We start from the raw sequence: 23,636 nt of genomic DNA on the forward strand, positions 1-23,636 counted from the left end.
TTTTTTTGAGACAGAGCCTCAAGCTGTCACCCTGGGTAGAGTTCTGTGGTATCACAGCTCACAGCAACCTCCAACTCCTGGGCTCAAGCGAGTCTGCTGCCTCTGCCTCCCAAGTAGCTGGGACTACAGGTGCCTGCCACAATGCCTGGATATTTTTTGGTTGCAGCCATCATTGTTGTTTGGTGGGCCCAGGCTAGATTCGAACTCGCCAGCTCAGGTGTAAGTGGCTGGCGCCTTAGCTGCTTAAGCCACAGGCGCTGAGCCATGCTGTAGGATTTTTGTGAAGCCTGAACCACTCTGGAGTCATTCCTTCACATTTGCAAATTGCCACAGGTATACATATGTCCTTTACACAGAATATGAGACACGCTCAGTAATTTATAAAACCTCAAATTTCCTCTTTGGGAAATTTCCTGTCCATGGGTGTGTCTCGTGTATCTGCATGTGTGTATGTGTGCATGTAGGTGTGTAGACTGTATTATTGGAGTTCCCTGACATGATGGGTCTGTGTAAATCATGATTTGCAGCCTTCCACGTTCACATGCTCGTGTGTACATGCTATGCACGTGTGCCTGTTCTCATGCGTGTGCATAGGTGTGCATGGTTTATTCCTAGTGTTTGCATAGATGGGGCAGAGGCAAGCCAAGCACACACGTACCTCTGTGTGGGGGCTGAGGTGGGAAGGAGCTGGTTGGAACATGTACCTGTCTTTGAACCCCCGGATGACCTTCTGGAGGAGGATGACTCGGTCGGTGATGGCTTTGTCCCGCTCTACCTCTAGCAGCATGTCATGGTGGTCCTGAAAGGTAGAGCTCCTGACTTGAGCCCCCACTGTTGTCTCCACCAGGGCTGCCAGCTCAGTCCCGGGTGAGGCTCTCTTCCATCACTCAGGGACTAAGCCTACGGCTTGATTGGGGCCTGTAGGCTCCAGCCTACTCCAGCCTTATGGGCAGCCTCTGACAGCCATCAGTACACACAGGGGTTGTGGCTGTTTCCTACAGGCCCAAGCATGGCAGATGGGGCAGAAGGAGTTTAATCTCACTGGCTAGGGTCAGAGGGCCCGGTATGCACACGTACTGGCTTCATCCCTGCCACTGTTCTACCCAAGTCTGTCACATAGGCCACTGATCTGGGCCAGGCCACTGTCATTTCTTCCCAGAGTCTTGGCAGCAGCCTCCTAACCAGGGGTTTGGTCTCCTGGCCTCCATTGCTGCCCATCCATCCCTCCTTCACAAGCAGCTAGAGCAGTGGTTCTCAACTTTCCTAATGCCACAGCCCTTTAATACAGTTCCTGTGGATTGCAACCCACAGTTTGTAAACTGCTGAGCTAGAGGAACCCTCCTGAACACAAACCGGACATGACCCTACAGTGACACCCATGGTTTCCTGGGTCAAGCTCCTCACCGTGACTCCTCAAGGTGAGGCCTTGACTCCTCACCTTGGCACTCAAGGCTCTCTGTGAACCAGGCCCTGCCAACTTTTCCAGCCCTCTCCCCTCCTGATCTTAAGTCTCCACTCCTCACTCAAGTTGAATAAATTTTCTCTGGTTCATTCAATACATATGAATTGAATGTCTCCACGTGCCAGCCCTGAGCTAGGTGCTGGGGCCTCAGTGAACCAAGGAGACATGGCTCTGACCTTGGGGAGGGGAGATGCTCACAGGAGCCACAACCATCAGATAGGCAAAATGCACAGGACAGAGGCTCTGCCTAGGCTTTTTGAATAAATGAATGAATAAATGTGAACTATATGCTTGGCCTCTGCCTCTCAAAGTCATGGCTATTTCTGAGGAGCCCAGAGGGGTGAGAAAGGGGCCGATGACCCTCTTCCAAGTTCCCTGGCACTAGATGCCACTGTGGTTCAGCCTTCCCTCCTTTGCCAGACAGTGCTGGACATGAGTCTGGGAGCCCTACTTTCTACTTTCCAGCTGCCCAAATTGGGGCACTTACTTCTCTCTAAGCCTGTGAAATGGGCACAGTTTTTCCCACCTCACAGGGCTGCTGTGTTCATGTATTAAATGTGCCCCACCCCCTACCCCAGGGCCGGGCATGCAGCCTGTGCTTTCTGGCCAGAGGCTATGGGACACATATGCAGGTGATATCCAACATCTTGCCCAGGGAGAAATGAGGGATCAGGGAGAGACGGGGGTAGCAGGGTTGCCTAGAGCCCCTGCACCAGAGAAGAATTAGATTAGGCCCTGGGCACCTCCAGGAAAGGGCTGGTTCCTCCCTTCCCTCCCCTCTGACAGCTGTTGGGAGCCACAGGCCCCACCCCCAACACCAGAGGAAGGCTCTGTCGCCCAGGACAGCCAGAAACCTTGAGGGTGGAAATGGAAATAGGGAAGCTGGAGCTGGGAGCCCTGCAGCAGCTGCCTGCCACCCTCTCCTGCAGTATCTATAAGGCCACACCCATGGCCCTACCTCCTGCTTCTCTCCCCACATTGCCCAGGCAGCTCCAGCTGCTGAACCTGGGGCAGCAGGAGCAGGTCTCGGCCCTAGAGAGCTGAGTGATGGGCCCCAGCAGGCAGGAAACCACAGAGGGAACTCAAAGATACACTTACGAGCACCCCGTACAGGCATACCCTAATTCATAGATGGAAAAATGAGGGTCAGAAAGGAACAGCAACACACCCAACATCCTTGGGCCAATAGCCACAGGGTCAAGATTTGAATCCCAACCCCTCTGTTGTAGGCCTGACATAGAGCCCACCTCTGGCCTGTGGTTTCTAACCCGTGGTCTGTGCTCTGACTCCAGTACCAGGACCTAGGTGATCTCAGATACCTGGTTCTCCTCTTCTGCCAGGCCATATCCTCCAAGGCCCTTCCAGTCACACATAGCTGGGTAGGAAGTTGCTCAGAGGCCCCGCACTGCTTTCCCCTGTCTGCTGCCACAACTCCCTCTGTAGCCACTCTTGAGGGCCCTGCCCCCACCCTACTGGGAGCTCACATGCCCCAAGGCAGCCCAGGGATGCAGACTATGCTCACCTTAAGAAAGATCTTGGTTCTGCCAATCTGCCAGTCATCGTGAGTGCCTAGTACAGTCTCAGCAATGCGCTGGCATGTCCCTCGAAGGTCGCCCTGGGATGGGGAACAATGGAATGGGCATCCTTACCAGCAGGAAGGCCCCTGAGTGTCCCTCTAGAGACTAGGAGGGACAGCCCCATGTAACACCTGCCTTGTGTGGCCCGAGCTGGGTCCTGCCTGAGTCTCTGGACCTGTTTTCTCCTTGGCTTGGGCAGGTGTCATGACTGCGAAACCCCCTCCCAAGACTGTCAGTCAGAGCCCACTTGGCAGCCCTGGTCTCACTCATCGCACCACCCTGCGTGAAGTCCCTGCCAGGTGAGGGTGGCAATCCACATCCTCTGATGTGTTCCACTGCCCGCCCCTCAGTCTTTCAGATCTGAGAGGCTGAGCAGATGTCATATTCAGCCCACTGTCCTGATGAGAAAACTGGGCCCTTACCCAGCCAAAGCTGAACCCCTACCCTCCACGTGAACACCCAGCCCTATACCTGCTTGTAGGCTGGCTTCACCCCAGGCAGCAGCACACGGTACCGCTCCACGAACTCCACAAAGCTGTAGCGGATGGGGTAGCCGGCTCGGCGGATTCGGATGGTCTCCATCATCCCTGAGTACCGCAGCTGGCGCACACACAGGTGCCGGTCGAACAGCTGAAGGGCACAGAGCCAAGGACCTCAGGGCAGAGGCTCCTGCTGGGAGGCAGTGCCCTGCGCATTTGACCAGCCCAGACACAGGCCCAGAGAGGCCAAGGCCACATAGTCACAAGGAGCATGGCTGGGACAGGCACTCGGACTTGCAGTTCAGACCACTCAGCACGATGTGAGGACCCTCACCATGGTAGAGTTGGGCATTTTGGGAGCACAGAGGAGACAGGGGTTAATTCCCTTTGGGACAAAAGAGAGGGCTTCTTGGAGGAGGCATCTTTGCCCTGACCCCTAATAGGAGGGAAAGAATCCCAAAGTTGGAGGGCTGAGCACGTACAAAGGTGTAAAGTCAGAAAGCGTGGGACCTGCTGGGGACTCAAGGGAACTGGAGGGCTCATCCAGGCCGCAGTGATGGCTGAGCAGGTGGGGGTGCTTTGCACGGCCCCAGGGAATGTCCTTCATGTATGTTGCAGCTGTCATCATAGATTCATATTTATTCAGACAACTTTCTGGCTGCCTTAAGAAAGGGGCATGTTTTTCTAATCTGAAACAAGTTGGTTTCTTGTGCTGGCCGCAGGGCAGAGCCAGCATCTGGGGGTCATGACAGGGCTGGAGAGAAAGAGGTGCTAGAAGGGAGGGGGGAGGCCTCACACTGTGGATGATGGAAACCCCAGAGGGTCTGAAACAGGGAGAATTCTGGTCAGGTTTGCATTTGAGAATGATGTCACTGCAGTGTGTGCAGATAGAGGGGGCAAGGTAGGAGGCAGGGGAAGTGGGAGACTCTGGAGGAGGCCACTGCCAAGGTCCAGTCCAGAGAAGCTGAGGTGAAGGCCAAGAGAAGGGTCCCAGAAGCACTTCAGAGCCGGGGGAGATGGTGCCTCACTTCTGTCTCCCTGGACCCCCTGCACCAGGGGGAGAGCTCACTGGAGCCCTTTTCTACCTTCAGGTCCCTACAGACCTGAGTCCTACAGGGGACAGGCTTCATCCACTCTGGGGAATGTTTTCCAGGCAGGGGACAGTGGGTGGGGACAGTGCTTGTGGACTGTCAGCTTCCGCAGCCTGTTTCCTCTTCCTCTAGGCCACTTTCCCTGGCCTTCCTTCCCTCCCCAGACCCCATGGCCCCAGCTTCCTCCTGGGCCTCCCCTCAGGCCTCTATGTAAACAACTCCCCAAGAGGCTGTGCTGTGGAAGAGGGCTCAACATGGGGCAAGCAACACCCTGCACCCCTTAACTTCCCTGAGGCCCCGGTCTCATCTTGAACCCAGGGCCAACATCCTACCGGCTGCTCGGGAGGGGTGAGCCAGGCTGTGGACAGACAAGCCTGCCTGCTCCAGGCACACAGCAAAGGCCTAACAATTGTTATTTAGAAGAGTCAGAAATGAGAACATTCCCAACCTTTCAGAGTGGGGGGAGGCTTCCAGGGAGAGGTGGCAGTTGAGCTGGGCTGAAGGAAAAGGGGGTTTTCAAAGGCCTGCCATTTACTGAGCACTTACTAGGTGCCAGGCAGTCTGTACACATTATTGCATGGAATAGACCCAGGGGTGAGTGGTCCCATCTCCATCTATGAGGAAACTGAGGCATAAGAGATGAGACTTGTCTACAGTCTCCCAGTTTGTAAGTGGTTTGAATCCATGAGCCACCACAGAGTCTGGGCTCTTTCCAGTGCACCTGCTGCCTCTGGTAAAGTAAGACCTGGTCTTGTAAGACCCCAGGTGCCCCACCATTCCCCAAAAAGGACAGACATACAACATCCACCCACTCTATCCCACTCTGACCAGCCCCTCCATTGTCCCCAGCCTGGCCAGGGCCACTCACCATGGGCTTCTTGAATTCATTGGGCTTGATACAGCGCACAAAGAAGGGCTGGCAGGCGCCCAGAGTGCGCATCAACAGCTCCAGCGACCGCTTGAACTGGCTGCTGAGTGTGGGAGAGCGCTTCCTGGTCTCGGCGCCCTGTGGGGACAGACAGTGGTGGGAGGGGCTGCACCGCCTGCCCGGGAGGGAAGCAGGAGGGGAGATCAATAGGGCCAGGGCCTGAGCCACTGTTAGGGTGTTCAGTTCTCCTGCAACTCCCCTGGTCTGGGCTGGAGATTGGACCCCAGACCTCCCTGTATAAATGAAAAGTCAGACTTGGTCACTCAGAGACACTTTAGTGTTCCAATGTGACAGGGGCTAGACAAATCTAAATTCAAACCCTGGCCCACCACTACCTAGCTGTGTGGACTTGGGCAGGTCCTTAAATAATGCTGAGTCTCAGTTTCCTAAGTGCCATAATGCCATCTGTCCACCTGGCAGGGCTGTCATGAGGGTTAGAAGGTCAGGGCACATTTCTGTATACACCTGCTTACCTTCTGGGAACCCGTGGTAAAGTGGGAGGAAGAGGGGGTGAGGAGCTGCCTGTGACCTCTCCCCTCGGTGCAGGATTATCGGGGCAGCAGCAGGGTGGGGGTGGGGCAGGGCAGACCTGGATAATCCTCCTAAGAAGCACACAAGCTGACTTCCCCCAGTGCCCTGTGACACCAAGGCCCCCCAAGGGTCTGTGCCCCACCAGCGGCCACCTGGGTGATCCTGACAGCAAGCCGTCCCTCTGGACCTCCCTGCCTGCTAGGGTCCCCTCTCAGAATATTGTGAAGTGAGATTGGAGCGGGATGCTGGGGGCAGCCTGAGTCACAGACACACAGGAAGCCAAATAGCTCAACTGACAGAGAGAAAATGGACCTAGAACCCAGGTGCTATTCCAAAACATCTTGATCATATTGGTTTCCCGACAAATCCCATTTGGGTAAGAATTTCTTATTTCACTTGATTTGATTAATATTGTAACATTTTAAATTTTAGAATCATAATTTCATCTGCTGTCCTACAGCATCAAAAATCACAGATATAGACACAGGTGTGTGAGGTATTGAGGTGGGCAAATGTATTTGACCCATACTGAATTTAGACCAGGGGTCCTCAAACTTTTTAAACAGGGGGCCAGTTCGCTGTCCCTCAGACTGTTGGAGGGCCAGACTGTGGGCCCCGGGACAAGGTGACTGCTAAGCAGGACAGGCAGTGGTGGCAAAAACACCTGGTGGGCCGGATAAATGTCCTAGGCAGGCTGCATGTGGCCCACGGGCCATAGTTTGAGGACGCCTGATTTAGACAAAATGCCATCAGACTGTGATGGAACTTGCTAAGGAAGTAAGGAAGATTTTCAGTGTTTTCCGTCTTAGTTTTATATTTGGAATATATTCTAGGGTTCTGCCTAGGAAAGCTGGAGAGTATTTGTGATGAAGAAGGGTGATGATCAGGTCTGTGCCCCCAGGCTGCTCCGGAATCCAAGCCAGCAGCAGCACTGGGTGCCCCCCACCACACTTGGAGGGGGATCTGTCCAAGTTAGGCTGTACCCAGCCTGTACTGGAGCCCCTAGTCATGAGCATATGCACACATGGGCACACACATACCACGGCACACACACACAGTGCACGCTCACACACTTCCGTGGCTCTATTCATCACACTGGAACTGCTCCTCCCTGCCTGTCTTCCCTGCAGGCTGTGGGCCCCGCGAAGACAGGCAGGGTTTGCCTTGCTTGCTGCACGGCCTGTGCCTGGCACAAGTAATAATGAACAACACTTAGATCAACTAAAGCGCGATGGGACAGGTTCCTAGTGTCATCATGGATCCCACCTACTAATTGATCAGGCCCCAAATCTAGGAACTGTTATGCCTCCTGTCTTACATCCAACCTATCAGCAAATCTTACTGACTCCACTTTCACTTATTTATTTTTAATTAATTAGTTTGTTTATTTGAGACAGAGTCTCTCTGTGCCCTGAGCATGATGTGAAAGGGGCTGGGAAATCACAGGCAAGAGATGGCCACCCACATAAAGAGTGAGCAGGTGCCCTATGGACTCAGGGCCCTGAGATATGTGCCAGAAGTCAGATATTAACTGGGAGTTCTCAATCCCTGGAGGAACAGCATCATCGGCACTCAGCTGGTCCCTTCACCGGCAATAGCTGGGATGGGGCTAGCCAGCACCTGGGACCTGTGTAGGATGGGTGTTCAGATCACTGGAAGGAGGAGACATGGACTTCCATCCTGACAGGGACATTCGACTGGTACACTGCCAGGGGATAAACTGTTGCCAGCAGTTACAAAGCACATTTTTCTTTCCTACATGCAATGGTTACAGAGCCAGCACAATTAAAACAAATAAATAAATAAATAATAAATAATAATTAAAACATTTTTAGCAGAGACTTGGAAAACTCCACTTTAGCCTTCACTTGTATATGAACTTGGACAAGTCCCTACCCTTCCCTGAGACAGAGCTGGGTTCAAATCTCTGCTGTATTGCAAGCTGTGTGACCTTGAGCAAGTACCTTGGCCTCTCTGGTCCCTAGCTCCTTTACCTACAAAATGGGAAGAATAGTAATCACTCACGGGGCTGTGGCAGGGAGTGAAGAAGGTGAAACCTAAGTGCTTAGCTCATCGCCTGGCTTGGAAGAGGTGCCCAGACGATGTGATCGATAGCAAATGTGTCAATGTTATATTCTACTTCTCTCCTCCCCAGACTCCCTTGGGAGTGGGCCATTTCCATAGGCTCCAGGCTCTAGTGCATGGACCTTTCCATGATTTCTCAGCAAATGGGTCCTAGTTCCAGGGGTAGGTAACTTAGAAGAGGAAACCTCATGGAGAGTCCCCAGATGCCTCCAGGAGCTCTGGAAAGAGAGGCAAGAGTGAAGGGGTAGGAGGAGAAGGTGGGGTTCAACCAGAACATGCCCAAGAACAGGAGGAATGGTCAGGGCTGGGGAGCTAGAGAAGAAGGGAGTGGGCAAGCCCAGAACCACACCTTTCTCTCCCCAAGGGTGCAACCCTACAGCAGGATAGGGACCCTCCTGGGTGCTGGAGTTTCTCATGTCTGGGAGCCCTCTCTCTGAGGGTGGTGCTGCATGCACCTGTCAGCTGGCTGGCCACAGTGCTGGTCTGTGTGTGTAGGGGGGACTTGTGCCAATCCTGGCAGAGGGGAGAGGCCACCAACCAGACATGTCACTGCTGCTGACATGCCCTGATACTGGAGGGTCGTGAATTGTTTCAGACCTGCAAAGCACTGAGCAGGGGAGGATGCCAGACACGCAGGAAGGAAGAGGGACTCAGCATTAGGCCAAAGTGGGAGGATGTCAGTGTTCTGCAGAGAGGAAATAGAAGGCTGAAAGAGAAAGGGAGTCTGAGGGCCCAGCCGCACACGCTGTTGCTAAGGAGGACCCAGCACCTTTGGGATCTAGAGCACTTGGGAGCCACAACCTGAAGGTGGGGCTTGGGACACACCAGGGGTACTGTTCCAGGTCTGAGGAGATCTGGAGAATGGTGACTCCTGGGCCCAGCTCCCCAGCAGAATGCTGGGACTTGGGGGGAGTCACACCACCTCTCTGAGCCTCAGACCCTCATTTGCAAAATACAGAAAACACCACCTGTGCCTCCTTCTTCACAAGGTCAGAGGATCTGACCAGGCCGCAGATGCAGAAACTCCCACCACTGCCCGGGTTGATGCCCCGCGCTAGAGACTCAACGGGAGCAGAGGAGGAGGAGGCCTGGGTTCGCATCCCAGCTCTGCCCCTGATTTATGGGCAACCTGGGCGAGTCCTGCCCCTATTCCAGGACTCAGTTTCCTCCTTTAAGAAACTGAGATGCCTGCAGCACACACGACTCAAAAACCAAAAACAAGAATCACTCCACAAACCACTCCACAGAAAAACACACTTCAAAAAAGCAGCCGCAGCCCGGCCCAGCCCTTGCCTCAAGCCTCAGCTCCACGAGAGCCCAAGACAAAGCCTCGCCTGCAGCTGTGGCCTCTCCCACCATCCTCGGCTCCAGGCTGGGGTCTTTTACCTTTGCAGCAGCTGCTGACTGGTGCAGAGTGCCCGACGAATAACCACAGAGAAACTACAACAGGAACCAGTGCAGGGTGAGACGGGCAGAGGAGAGGCAAGGAGAACATGGTGGGTCAGAAAACAGAGGGCAAACTTGCCATGGAGAGAGGGAGACCCTCATGGAGAGGTCTGGGGTCCTGGTAGTTCAGTGGTGGTCCCCAGGGCAGGGGCAGTGCCAGTCCCCAGCCAGGCACTAAGAGCACTGGGGCTCTGCCTTTCCCATGAGCCCCTCCAAGCACCCTCCAGGAAGCTATGGGGATGGGGGAAATAGGAAATAAGAAGGCCTACAAGCAGGAGAGGGTCCACGGGACCACCACCCAGGGACCCACGGAAAGGCAAAGAGGAAGGAGCTTCTCCCACGGCCTGGTAGGGTCCAGGGAGGCATCGACACACGCCCTTTGTGCCAGCTTCTCTGCGTGCCCACCCCCACTCCGAATCCTTGAAAGGGATGCACTCTCTTTCCCCGTGCTCCCATTAGCTGCTGGAGATCCAGGGAGTGGACGCCCATGGTAATCTTACTGGCTCTGCTTACTTACTCTCAGGTGACCCTTCTCTGCACCTGGTACCCAGCCACACCCCCAATCAGCAGAGCAAGAGAACCAGATGTGAGGATCTTGGAGGCCCTTCCCAGAAGCTCTGTCCTCACTATTGGCCACAGGGGCTCAGCTGAAGCTGCTGGATGAGGGCAAGCCCTGGCCCCAGGCCAGTTCCTGGGGGCCCTTCCAGCCTACAGAAACCCTACTCAGCCTTACCATGGCGACGTCAGCCTGGAAGATCTGCTTGACGAACTTGTTCCTGGAGGAGTGGACCAGCTGGATGATGTCCCCATGCAGTGTGTCCCGATTCTTCTCCAGGAAGCCTGGACAAAAGCACAGCACAGTCACACCTCACCAGCTCCACCAGCCCCCATCCGGGACTCAGGCCCTCCTCAGATACACAGGGTCTGAGCCAGGAGGACCCTCAGCAATGCCCATTTCACACATGGGAAGGGCAGTGGCTTACCCAAGATCACAGAAAGTGAGGGGCCATCTCCCCAACCACACAGCCCCCCTCTTCCAGCCTATTCAAGAGGGGCAGAAGGGCTCAGCCTCTGGGAGAGGCCACACCTCCTTCTTCGCGGAACCACCCCAGAGCCACCATGAGTCTTTAGTCTTTTGAACTAAGGTGTCAAAAGCCATTGTTAAGTAAGCATGTGACCTGTAAGAGAATGCATGTTGATTTGGTACAAGGAAATAATACAGGAATTAATTAAAGCCATGTGTAGTTGAACAGTAGATTGTATTTTACAAAGTGTCCTCTTAAGTCCCCTGTATACGTGAGATGAGCAGGGATTCTCTTCTCCATCCCACAAAGGAGGAGACTGATGCTCAGAGAAGCCAAGTGAGTTGTCCAAAACCACACAGCAAGCCATGGGCAGAGTTAAAAGTCAAACCCAAGGGCCCTGGTGCCAGCCCAGGGAGATTCCCCTGCACTATACAGACCCCAGAGGTGGCTAAGGAATTATGAACTGGGAACTTTGCTAGAGTGGGACAGGAGATGGGATGACCAGGGGCTGGGGATGCTTGAGGTTAAGTGTCACAACAGGGAAGGACTTAGGCTTCCCCTGGATGGTAGAGGGCACAGAAGGGGTGGGTAAAGTTTTAGGAGGCCCACAGTAATGGGGGACAGGCTTTGGAGCTGGGATGGAATTACTGGGATCTCATTAAAGCTCTGACAGACTATGGGATCGCCACCACTTTCTAGGACCTCAGTTCCCTCAACTGTTGCATGGTAAGGATAGGACCTGTAAACTTGCTTCTCTTCAGAACACCTAATACCCCCTAATTTATAATAATGTTATATTAAAACAGCACTATGTGAACAGGAAATGCCAGTAGACTTGTTTGAAGTAGCTCAGACTTTTTCAGGGACCTGAGGCAAGTCATTTCCCTCTCTGGACTTCAATTTCCAATTCTGCAAAGGGAGATGGCCCTATGCTCCTTCCAGATCTAGCATTCTATAATTTTATAACTCAACACAGAACCTGCTCAGTTTTCATTTCTGTATTCTTAGCCACAGCATGAAGCCTGGCACATAATGGATGCTCAGTGCATGCTGCTTGAACTAAACCCAATTGAGAAATACAATCCTCTATTACTCCAAACGAAAGACCAATATACTTGCTCAACAGGACTTTAAACTTAATGCCTGTTTCCTTCTTTTCAACAAGGTTAGATCTCACAGACCAGTATTTTAAGATGTCTGAGAAGCTCTCAGATTCTATCACTGCATCACGGCTTAACCATACACTACTGACTTCTGCACCAGTTCAGCAAGGAAGAAAGAGACGGGCAGCCCATAGCTCATTCAGTGTGAATTTCCTGGCTTTTGACTATGTGGGACCTTCTTGGGCTGTTGGGTAGGGCTGTAAACAGGGCCCACAACTGATGCCAGTTCAAGGCCACTCCCACGCCAGGGTGGAAGGGGAAGGCTGGCAAGGGCAGTCTGAAGTCTTCTGACAGACCCTATAAGGATTCCAAGTGAGATAAAGCTGTGGCCTGACCCCTTCCTTAAACTCTACCTGTAAGATGAACCCAATTGCATGTCCCTGGGGGGATAAGAAGATGTACACACATCCCTTTCAAAGCTCACACTTGGTCTTGTTGCTGAAAGAGTCTTGATGGGTAACTGGGCTGGCTGAAGGCCTAGACTTGTGCCTAATAGGCTATATCATGCTATGTATGATACCCCCATTCTGTGGAGCCTTGGTTTCCCCATTTGTACAAAAGAGCACTGAGCCTACTCAAAAGAATTGAAAGCAGGGACTCAAACAGATTCTTGTACACTAGTATTTTTAGCAGCATTACTCCCAATAGCCAAAAGGTGAAAACAATTCCAAATGCCCATTAACAGATGAATGGATATGGCTTGGTGCCCGTAGCTCAGCGGTTAGTGCACCAGCCACATACACCAGGGCTGGGGGGTTCAAACCCAGCTGGGCCTGCTAAACAACAATGACAACTGCAACAAAAAAATAGCCGGGCATTGTGGCAGGCACCTGTAGTCCCAGTTCTTGGGAGGCTGCGGCAAGAGAATTGCTTAAGCCCAAGAGTTTGAGATTGTTGTGACCTGTGATGCCACAGCACTCTACCAAGGGTGACATAGTGAGACTCTGTCTCAAAAAACAAAAAAAACAACAAATGAACGGATAAAAAATGTCATCTATCCATCCATACAATGAAATATTCAGTTATATGAAATAAAGGACATTGATAAATGCTTCAACATGGAGAACCTTGAAGACATCATGCTGACTGAAATAAGTCAAATACAGAAGGACAAATATAGTCACGTGCCACATAATGATGGTTCTGTCAATGATGGACTGCGTATACGACAGCAGTCCCATAAGGTAATCATACCCTATTTTTACCATACCTTTCCCATGGTTAGATATGTTTAGGTACACAGATACTTCCCACTGTGTCACAGCTGCCTGCTGTATTCAGGACAGTACCGTGCTGCGATGTGTGTAGCCTTGGAGTGAGAGGCTCTATACCATGCAGCCCAGCACATGGCAGGCTATGCCCTCCAGCCTTGTGTAGGTGCACTTGGCGACTCTATGATGTTCGCACAACAAAATGGCCTAACACATTTCTCAGAATGCATCCCCATTGTTAAGCAATGCATGACTGTATTCTATGGTTCCAATTATATTAGCACCTAGAACAGGCAAACTCAGATACAGAAAGTAGCTAGAGGTTACAAGGAGCTAGGGGAGGAGGAAGGGAGGTCATTAAGTAACAGTTGCAAGCCAATGGGGGTAGGCAGGGACATATGAAACATTTTTTTTTTTTTTTGAGACAAGGTCTCACTCTGTTGCCCAGGCTAGAGTGCCATGGCATCATCATAGCTCACAGCAACCTCAAACTCATAGGCTCACAGCAATTCTTCTGCTTCAAGCCCCCAGGGTAGTTGGAACTACAAATGCATGCCACCATGCTTGGGTATTTTTCTTTATTTTTGTTACACATATGGGATCTCTCTGTGTTGCCCAAGCTGGTCTTGAACCACTAACCTCACATGATCTTCCTTCCTAGGTCTCCCAAAGTGCTAGCATCACAGGCATGAGCCAGTGTACCCAGACAACACAGAACTTCTGTGGAGGCTGGGTATGTTGGCTCACGCCTGTAATCCTAACACTCTGGGAGGCTGAGGTGGGGGATTGCTTGAGCTCAAGGAGTTCAAGACCAACCTGAGCAAGAGTGAGACCTTATTTCTACTAAATATAGAGAAACTAGCTGGGCATCATGGCAGGTGCCTATAGTCCCAGCTTGTCAGGAGGCTGAGGCACGAGGATTGCTCAAGCCCAAAAGTTTGAGGTTGCTGTGAGCTATGACGCCACAGCACTCTATCCAGGGTGACAAAGCGAGACTTTGTCTTAAAAAAAAAAAAAACTTCTGTAGAAATGGATGGTGATAATCCTACGTTGAGAATGTCTTAATGCCATGAAGGAATTGTACACTTAAAAATGGTTAAAATGGGAAATTATTTATACATATGTAAATAACAAATAATTATATATAATTAAATATATAATCCAATATTTATATTAATGTTAAACTAGAATATAATGTAGGCTTGGCGCCTGTAGCTCAGTGGATAGGGTGCCAGTCACATACGCCGGAGCTGGCAGGTTCGAACCCAACCCTGCCTGCCAAACAACAACAACTACAACCAAAAAAATAGCCAGGCATTGTTGGGGGTGCCTATGGTCCGAGCTACTTGGGAGGCTGAGGCAAGAGAATTGCTTAAGCCCAGGAATTTGAGGTTGCTGTGAGCTGTGACACCATAGCACTCTACTGAGGACAAGAGAGTGAGACGGTCTAAAAACAAAAAAAAGGGGGCAGTGCCTGTGGCTCAAAGGAGTGGGGTGCCAGCCCCATATACTAGAGGTGGTAGGTTCAAACCCAGCCCCAACCCAGAAGTGCAAAAAAAAAAAAAAAAATTAAAAAAAAAGAATCGAATATATAAGATATTATATATTGTTAAACATATATTATTATGTATCATATTGTATATTTTATAATATATAATTTAAAATTATGTGTACATATATATGTATATATACATATACATAACATCTCCTCATTTTAAAAAATCCTGATAGAGAAGGATTTTCCTAGAAGGAGAAGGGAGGGCACAGGCAAGGAGAGGCAGACATCCTGCCTGTACCTTGGGTCTCATAGTAGACAATGCCTGCAAAATGGTTGATCCCAAACTGGGTCTCGTGGTTGTTCTTGGGGGGAATGTAGTTTGCGTTGACCTTGTGCTGGGAGTTCAGCTTATGCAACATGGTGGTGTCTGTGCCCTGTGGGAGCAGCCAAGAGAAAAGTCACTCCACACCGACCCTCTCCCCCCAGGCCCAACTTCCTTTCCTGCCCATGTCTCTGACCCCTCTCCTTCTCAAGAGTTTCCTCTGCCTTTATTTATACCCCACACAGGAGCACTCCAGGCCTTCATTTCTCCATCTCTTAAGTGGATGAATTGGAACTACACAATCTTAAAAGTGCACATTCCAGTTTAGAAAATCTATTTCCTGTGATGAAATCGTGGGAGCAATCCCCTCTCCCTGGAGCGATCTCTTCTCCCTTACCCCCATGCCAATACATGCTGAGTCCTGAGCACCCATTCTGTGCCTATAGCCTGCTCAGATCCAGGGCCCAGTGGACTGTATGTGACATCCAGATGTCAGAGAAATACACCTGAATTGGCCCCAGAGTCTTCTGCGCTGCCGCAGGCCCACCTTGGGGAACTTGCTCTCCTCGTCGATGAGGGAGATGATGTTCATGGGCTTGTTGGCGATCATGTCCAGGGCATCCTGGTTGTCGGTGAACTCGATGTGCAGCCAGTCGATGCTCTCCAGGTCGTACTCCTCCTGCTCCAGCTTGAACACGTGCCGCACAAAGAACTGCTGCAGGTGCTCGTTGGCAAAGTTGATGCAGAGCTGCTCGAAGCTGCAGGGCACAGGGGCGGGCTGGGCGCTGCTCAGGGCCCAGTTCCACCTCCACCTGCCATGTGACTGTCAGTAAACCATTCCCAGCGGGGACTCTCCAACCTCTGAGGGCGTTGGGGCGGGGGCGAGATGTCCAGCCTAACCCCCTTCCAGGTGCAGCAGAGACCTGAGGCCCAGCAAGGGCAAAGGACCTGCCCAGGCTCACCCAGTGCATCAGGAAGGCTCAGGCTGCAACCGGGGCTCAGAAGCCCTAGTTCAGATCCCCTCCCCTGCATGACCAGGCCCCGTGTGGAGGGCTGAGGGCTGGCAGGACATTGGGGAGTTGGCCACGGAGGCATCCTGTGTGAGAAGGGAAGGGTGCTGACAAGATCTGGCCGGCACAGCCTTGACTGCTGACATGGCTAAGCTGAGCACACAGCCTCGTGTACTCAGTGTGGGTGGGGTGCGTGGAGGGCTTAGATGTCCGAACAGCAGAGGGGCTGATGTGGCTGGCCAGGGGTCCCATAGCAGGAGGGCATGGAAGGAAAGAGAGAGGGCCCATGAGAAACATGGAAGTTATAGTTTCTAACAGCTGGGCAGTGTGCTAGAAGCCAACTAAACATGGTTTAGAGAGATGAGACATTTCTCTGGTCCATGCTGTGGAAGAAAATTCCCACAGAGGGGATGCCCATGTGGTACCTGTTCACAGCAAAGTTCTCGAACCCAAAGATGTCCAGGAGGCCAATGGAGCGGCGACAGCTCTTCACTTCCTGGGAAGGAGGCTTGTAAATCGCTGCATTGATCTTGTCCACAATCCACACAAACAGCCGTCCATAGATTCCCTGAAAGGCACCGTGCAGCCCACCATCATGGGCTCAGGCCAGAGGCTTCTCACCCTTCCTGGCCTCATTCCAGTCCCTTCCACAGAGCAATACTCTGTTCAAACCCTCCCCACAAGGCTTTGCTCAAGCTGCTCCCTCCGCTAGAGCATCCCTTGCCTGCTTGAAGGATGCCTGCACAGGGATCAAAGCTCTGCTGAGATGGGGAGCCTTCCTCTGACCCTGTGGGCTGGGGCTTCTTGGGGCTCCCACCTCTCTTGCCATCTTTGACTCTCCCATCAGTTCTGAAGACCTCTGAGATCCCAGAGGCCAGCACAAGGCATGGCATGGGGTAGGGGAGACTCAATGAATGGCAAATGCATGGCTGTAAAAACAGAAGGGACTGGAGGCCTTCATGCTTGCCCCAGGCCCTCTTTTGTGTCCTCTGCAGAGACATCAAAGAGCACATCCCCTGGGCTGGGCATAGCATGGTCGATCAAAGCAAGGGCCAGAGCTGGCCCAGCCATGTAGGATGAACGACCCTCACACAAGCCCCAGGAGAGCCAGCAGCTGGACCTGGACTCCAACCCAGGCAGGCAGGGGTCAAGACCCAGATGTCCACTGGCTCTGTGGACTCCTTGGCACCTGCCCATTTACAACCCACCCTCCCAAGGGGTGAGAGCAGGCAGCCACCTTGACGAAGGCATCGCGCACATCCAGCGCCTGCTCCCTGCTGAGCGGGGTGGACACTGTCTCCCCGCGGGTGATGAGGGTGCGGCTCGTCAGGCAGCTCATCAGGTCCGGGGAGTTCACCTGGCACAGACGACAGCAGGTGCTCACCCAGCCACACGCCAGCCTGTCTCTCCCTCCACCCACACCTGGGCCCCTCATACTTTCTAGCACAGGCCTGGCTCACAATCTCACTTCCACGAAGAATGAGCTTCCCTGCAGCCCACAGAGAATCCTCCCCAGCCATAGACACCCACCTGAATGCTGCCTGGAAGGGAGTTCTCTCTCTCTGACCCCAGTTCTCCCCAGCAGCCCTGACCCAGCTTTATTCCTCCCAATTTCCCAGCCCAGGGTCGATCCTAGTAAATATTTGCTAAAAGACTGTCAGACACAATGCATTGGCCTCAGGGACACTAATGCTTTTATCCAGATGTGGAGACGAGGTCCAGAGAGCAGGAATGACTCTCTCAGGGTCACACAGCCAGGGCATCACAGGGTCCCCTAGCTCAGAGCCCCCACCTGGCTCATACTGCCTGGGGCAGCTAGGCTACGCCAAGCCAAGAGGCATCTAGGCTCAGGGACCTGCACCCCAGGACCCGTGCCCAACACAAGACCTGCACATGGCTGGTCCTCAGTATTGGACAGAACTCTCCAAACCATGGGGCCCTCATCTCCCACATCCTAGCCCCCATCAAAGTAAAGTTAAAACTGTCTTCAGGGGGGAAGAGGTGGTGGTGAGAGGGAAGGCCAGGCACTGACCTCAAGCAGGGATGCAGCTGTGGCCAGTGATGGGGAGAAGAGGACCTCGCAGGAGTCCAGGTTTTCGAATGTGCGGGCTGTCAGCAGCAAGGGGTGTAGCATTCAGGACAGGGAGGGTGGGCATAGGGGCAAGGGGACTGTCCTAGGAGGACCAGGCTGCCATGCCTGCTCTCAGGGGTTCTACATCAACACCATGATTAAATTCTTCTCTGGGTCACTATTCTCACCATGAGCTTCCCTATGGGCACCATGAGGATAGGGACCATGTGTAGCCAGGACCTGGGACCATGCCTGGCATCTAAGGAGCAGACAACTGACAGCTGTCCCTTTCCCCCTCAACCTCAACCCCAGACTACCAGAGCTCTTGGGGGCAGCCCTGGTTCTTATGAGACAAATTTTGGGAACTTGTTTTTCCCCGTATGTTCCCTGTTCTCTCAGGCCTCAGGATCTTTGCACAGCCCTTCTTTTTTTTTTTTTCTTGAGACAAGAGTTTCACTATGTCGCCCTCAGTAGAGTGCTGTGGTGTCACGACTCACAGCAACCTCAAACTCTTGGGCTTAAGTGATTCTTTTGCCTTAGCCACTCAAGTAGCTGGGACTACAGGCGCCCACCACAACATCTGGCTATGCACATGCTCTTTCTGCCAGTGTGCCCTCCTCTGAGTCTCTTAGTCTTTCAAGATCAGTAGACTGTGATTTCCTTCATGCTGGGATCATTCATTCACTGAGAAAATTTCTCAGAGCTCCCATCCTACTTGAGGACCATGCTGGGCACTGGGGGCAAGTGCAGAATGGGACCTGGTACCTGCTTCAGGGAGCCACCTCCCAGCCTGGCACATGGTTGATGCCCAGGAAAAGTTAGATGAGTGGACATGTTCCCTTCCCTAGCCTTTCTCTTTCAGAGATAGCTATTCAGTCACTCACATTTTAGTATGAATTAGCTCAAAAATTCATGACCCTCTAAGACATCTGATCTTGGACCTAAAGAAACCAAATTTGGAAGGAGTCCAAAGGGCCCATAGTTAACTCCCAGTATGCTTAAACTGTACATCTCTGTGGTGGAATTTCGGCACAGTGATACTATACCTGGGGCTGATTTCAAGCTAGCAGACTGTTCAACTCTACTCACAGGTGCATTCTCCCCAACTTTCATCCCAAAGACGGCACACACTAGGATAGAAACTGAGCCATCAATACCCCACAGGAAGCTAGGTGTTGTGCTGCCCTTGCTGCAGGCGGGGATGTACTGTGCAGCCTCACCCTCATACTGTAGGTTGCCCAGGTGCAGGATGGCGGCTAGGAGCTTCGAGATCTCCCAGTTCTCGGTGTCAGTAAACATAAGCACCTTCATGGCGGAACGGATGTTGGCATACTCCTGGCTGTCCACCCGGCCCTCGCAGGTTATGCAGTTCCCCTGGTAGGCAGGGTAAGGGGACATCAGGGAGGCTATGGGTATCCCCCAAGAGGCAGTGCCTGGGCCAAAGGGCCCCTTCTGCCAGGCCAAGGCTATAGGCGCTGACCTCACCTAGTGAGTACAACTCCCCCACGCTCCTGCTTCCCATGAGTGAGAGTGGCTGGTTACTGATGCCAGGCCTGCGCCAGCAGCCCACCTGGCAGTCACAGCACCAAGGCCCTATCCTGCTTCCCACAGTCTTCTGGGGACAGCCACTCTCAGGGCTGGTACAGCCTGGTGTGGATGGAGAAGAGGTAACTGCAGACAGGCTGGGCCCCATTCTGTGCATGCCTACTAGACCTAAGATGTGTATTCATTTACCCATCTACCCAAGTGTGGTAGCAGCTAGAGGAAGTGTCCAGGAAGGCCTGCCATCTCTACAACACACACACATGCACGTGCGCCACAACCCACACTTATGTCCCTGTGGCCGGACTGAGACAATCAGACCTGGGCTCTCCCAAAGGCCAGGGAGATGGGGCTCCCAAGCCAGCCTGCCATGCACATGGCCCCAAAGACCCCATTCATGCTTGTGGCGGCAATGGCCCCAGTGCCAAATTCTCCTTGCTGTCCAGACAGCAGCAAGTGGCTGGCACCAGAGGCCTGTGACTAGCAAGCTCTCAAGTCTGAGGCCACAGCCCCCTCCACCCTGGTGCTGCCTGGGCCTCACCATGGCTAAGTAGTTATACTCGGAGGCCTGGCCCAGGCCCAGCTGCTTCTTCTGATCCTCGCTCATGCCCTCCAGCATGCAGTAGAACACGTGGTAATTCCTTTCATCTGGGGCCTGAAAATGTGGGCACAGGTGTTGGGGGGCCGGAGGAGGGTGGGAGGAGGCCAGTGGGAGCCAGACCGGTCTGTGAGGGAGGGGAGATGCGAACGTGGTTCACTATTTTAGCAAACGGCTTTGACGGGGAAGCCCAATTAGCAGGTCTCATGGTAGGATGTCGGGACAGAAGCAAACAGGCAGCACCCCAGGCAGGCGGGGGGACACCAGGGCTCTGCAGCTGGTGGAGAGCCACCCACTCCGGCCCACCTGACGACAGACGCGTGACTTTTCCAACAGGTACTGCTCGATCTTGGCGCCCTCGATGGCGCCCCGCTTGTTGAAGTGGATGTCAATGTACTTCCCAAAACGGCTTGAGTTGTCATTTCGGATGGTCTTGGCATTTCCAAATGCTTCAGGGTGGGCAGATAGTCACAGGCCAGGCCAGCCCCCACCCTGCTAGCCAGCCCTGCCCTGGGAGCCCAGCCCTACCTTCCAGGATGGGGGTGGCCTCCAGCACCTGCTGCTCAATCCAGGAGTGCTGCCCACTGATGGCCGCCAAGAATTGCAAGATCAGCTTCGTGCTCTCTGTCTTCCCTGCCCCAGACTCTCCACTGCACAGAGAGGGAGCAAGAGGACTGTCACTGCCCCCAGGGTCCCTACCTGCCCATATCTGTGATAAGGGCTGACAATATGGACCTTCTAGGGCTGGGGGAGGGCTAAAAGGTTCAGTGCTCTCCCACACCCCAAAATTATTCTCCTTCCCTTCCATTCAGATATACACGCTTTTCCATCCGCACTTGCCACAAAGCACAGCACATATCAGATGCTTTATCCTTTTAACCCGCTGCCTAAGAGCAAACAGGACCCTGAGATTTCTTTTTTTTTTTTTTTTGAGACAGAGTCTCAAGCTGTCACCCTGGGTAGAGCACCATGGTGACATCATAGCTCACAGCAACCTCTAATTCATGGGCTCAAGTGATCCTCTTGCTTCAGTTTTTTGTATTTTTAGTAGAGATGGGGGGAGGGTCTCTTTCTGGCTCAGTCTGGTCTTGAACCCATGAACTCAGGCAATCCACCCACCTCTGCCTTCCAGAGTGCTAGGATTACAGGGGTGAGGCATTGTGCCTAGTACCGAGATTTCAACTAACCATAACTTAACAGGAGCCAGCAGTAAACACAGTTGGTCCCCAAAGCTGACACAAGCGTTGGTAGCATTAATAGAGATATGAGACCTGGGGAAAGGGAGGTGATTCTCTACATTGTAACAGCACAGAGAGCCCAGGGTCTGGCTCCTGAGGTCTGGCTTTGTGGCGTTTCTGACGGTGCAGGCAGTCCCTAGAGGCACCAACAGGAGTACAGAGCTGGAGCTCTGGGTGCTGAGCCTCTTGCCCCACGCAGGTGCCACACTGCCCACCTGATGATGCAGCACTGGTCACGGCTGTTGCGTTTCATGTTGAAGTAGCAATTGTCCGCAATGGCAAAGATGTGGGGGGGCATCTCCCCAATCTTCTTGTTGGTGTACTGGCGGATATGCTCTGGCGAGTAGATGGAGAGCAGCTGGTAGGGGTTCACAGCCACCAGGATGGAACCTGTGTATGTCTGTGGGCAACAAGGGATGGGGAGCTCGCTGTCTCCCATGAGGGAGGTTCTGACTCCAGAAAGCTCTCAGGCTGTGCCCTGCTCTGTACCTCCAAGAGGGGGAACACTGGCTTTAGAATCAGTGGGTGGACATGTGGCAGAATCCTGCCTCCTTTAGAACTTGGGACAGGGCTTCCTGACCAACACTGGCTCAGAGACATTCCATGAAGGAAGGAGGGAGGGACGGAGGGAGGGAGGGAGGGAGGTTCTCCAGGCCTCCATTTCCTGTGACATGGGCATAACAGTCTATGAAGATGAAAGGAGATGGTGTTTTAAAATCCATAGCTCACAGAAGGTACTCCTCAAAGGCTGGCTCCCACCAACTTTTAGAGTGAACTCATGAACTAGACCATGCCCAGAGGGGAGAGGTCAGGTTGGTGAGGGAGTAGGAACTGGGAAACAAGCCATGAAGAGGGGACAGGGCTGGGTATTGTGGTTTGGGGGCTGGTGGGTCCAGTCCCTGTAGCACTGCCCCAGGGCATGGGGGGTCCCAGCTCTGGAGGACAGAGGTCCTCCAGCCTCCTGGGTAGCAGAGACACAGGGGTATCCCAGGAGCTTCTTGGCTCAGGCTCCCCTGTTAGTGCAAAGATTGGCTGCCCCTGGGAAGACTTCCTACTGTGGGACTGGGGCTCTGGCACACAGAGGACATCACAGCCTGCTTTCCTGCCGCCAGGGCAGGGTGAGACACTCAGGGCTTACTCTTCCCTCCTCCTGTCCTGTCCCCCAAGCTTGAAAAGGTCAGGCCTAGACTATAACTGATGAAAAATGTATTGACATCTGGGGCCTGAAGAGACTGGAGAAAGATGTAACCACAAGGGGAGGTGACAGCCCTGCGTGCCCCACCCCCCAGACCTCAGTATATTCTACCAGAGCTGCAGCCATATCCCAGCAGCCTCAGTCCAGCGCGGCCATGCAGGGAAAGTGTGGCTGCAGGTGCCACATGCCAGGGGAAATGCCCACCTGGGGCCAGGTGCAGCCTGAACCCATGCTCCAGTCCTGGTTCTGGCTGCTCTAAACCAGAGACCTGGCCGGATTCTGCCCTTCTCTGGGCCCAGAAAGACTTTCCTTTCCCCTCCTAAGCCTCTTCTTCTAAGCATCCCATGGCCAGAAGCACCTGAAACTTGCCATATTGACCAATTGACTGTGCTGTGAGAGTCCATGCAGGAAAAGATGTGGAGGGGGGCCCCAAGAGGGCCTGAGAGGGGCAGCCAGGCAAGCAAACAAGCCCAATAAGCCGGGAGCTGTAGCTGGCACCAGGGACTCTGTGCCACACTCACCCGCCCTCCACAGCTGGTCTGAGGTTGCCAAGTGTGGTGCAGGAGAGAAGTGAGCTGGTCAGTAGAGGATGGGGCCATAAGGGCATTGTTCATGAGCAGTGCCCTACACAGCCCATGGCTGGACTAAATTCTCAGATAAGGATCTGCACGCACCCAGCCCACCAGGCTCTGCCCTGGGACCTCCAGTCACCGTCCCCTATAGTTCAGCCCTGCCCAGCTGTGGGAACTGGCTAGACTCTGGTACACAGGTGAACTTGTGCCAGACTGGGAATTGGCTACAAGGAGTATCCCTCTGGCAAACCTCAATTTGTTCATTTGTAAAGGAGGGATATGAATATCCACCTTCCAGGGCTGCTGTAAAGAATAAAGGATAGGCCAGGTATGATGACTCACGCCTGTGATCCCAGCACTCTGGGAGGCCAAGGCGGAAGATTGCTTGAGCTCAGAAGTTTGAGACCAGCTTGAGCAAGAGGGAGACCCTGTCTCTACTAAAAATAGAAAAATGAGCCAGGTGTGTGGCAGGCGTTTGTAGTGCAGCATTTGAGGTTGAGGCAAGAGGATACTTGAGCCTAGGAGTTTAAGGTTGTGGTGACCTATGATACTGCCACTGCACTCCAGTCTGGGCGACAGAGCAACCTGTCTC

The 23,636-nt window shown here is 53.1% G+C and overlaps 1 protein-coding gene across 1 annotated transcript in view; it reads right to left on the minus strand.

Moving 5' to 3' along the window:
* The window catches only part of MYO7A (myosin VIIA), a 79,987-nt gene that overhangs the window by 34,193 nt on the left and 22,158 nt on the right, over positions 1 to 23,636 (minus strand). Inside the window, exons 4-18 of the mRNA XM_023511955.1 lie at positions 21,493 to 21,677; positions 20,568 to 20,689; positions 20,346 to 20,488; positions 19,983 to 20,096; positions 19,120 to 19,273; positions 17,861 to 17,937; positions 17,066 to 17,185; positions 16,254 to 16,396; positions 15,366 to 15,576; positions 14,795 to 14,930; positions 10,333 to 10,439; positions 5,478 to 5,615; positions 3,511 to 3,669; positions 2,985 to 3,077; positions 705 to 799 (exon numbers count right to left, since the gene is read on the minus strand). Of these exons, the coding sequence (XP_023367723.1) occupies positions 705 to 799; positions 2,985 to 3,077; positions 3,511 to 3,669; positions 5,478 to 5,615; positions 10,333 to 10,439; positions 14,795 to 14,930; positions 15,366 to 15,576; positions 16,254 to 16,396; positions 17,066 to 17,185; positions 17,861 to 17,937; positions 19,120 to 19,273; positions 19,983 to 20,096; positions 20,346 to 20,488; positions 20,568 to 20,689; positions 21,493 to 21,677 (1,997 nt within the window). The remainder of the gene's footprint in view (positions 1 to 704; positions 800 to 2,984; positions 3,078 to 3,510; positions 3,670 to 5,477; positions 5,616 to 10,332; positions 10,440 to 14,794; positions 14,931 to 15,365; positions 15,577 to 16,253; positions 16,397 to 17,065; positions 17,186 to 17,860; positions 17,938 to 19,119; positions 19,274 to 19,982; positions 20,097 to 20,345; positions 20,489 to 20,567; positions 20,690 to 21,492; positions 21,678 to 23,636) is intronic.

This window comes from Otolemur garnettii, unplaced genomic scaffold (assembly GCF_000181295.1).
Source record: "Otolemur garnettii isolate 467f Iridium unplaced genomic scaffold, OtoGar3 scaffold00001, whole genome shotgun sequence".
In the NCBI taxonomy this organism is placed as follows: Eukaryota; Metazoa; Chordata; class Mammalia; order Primates; family Galagidae; genus Otolemur; species Otolemur garnettii.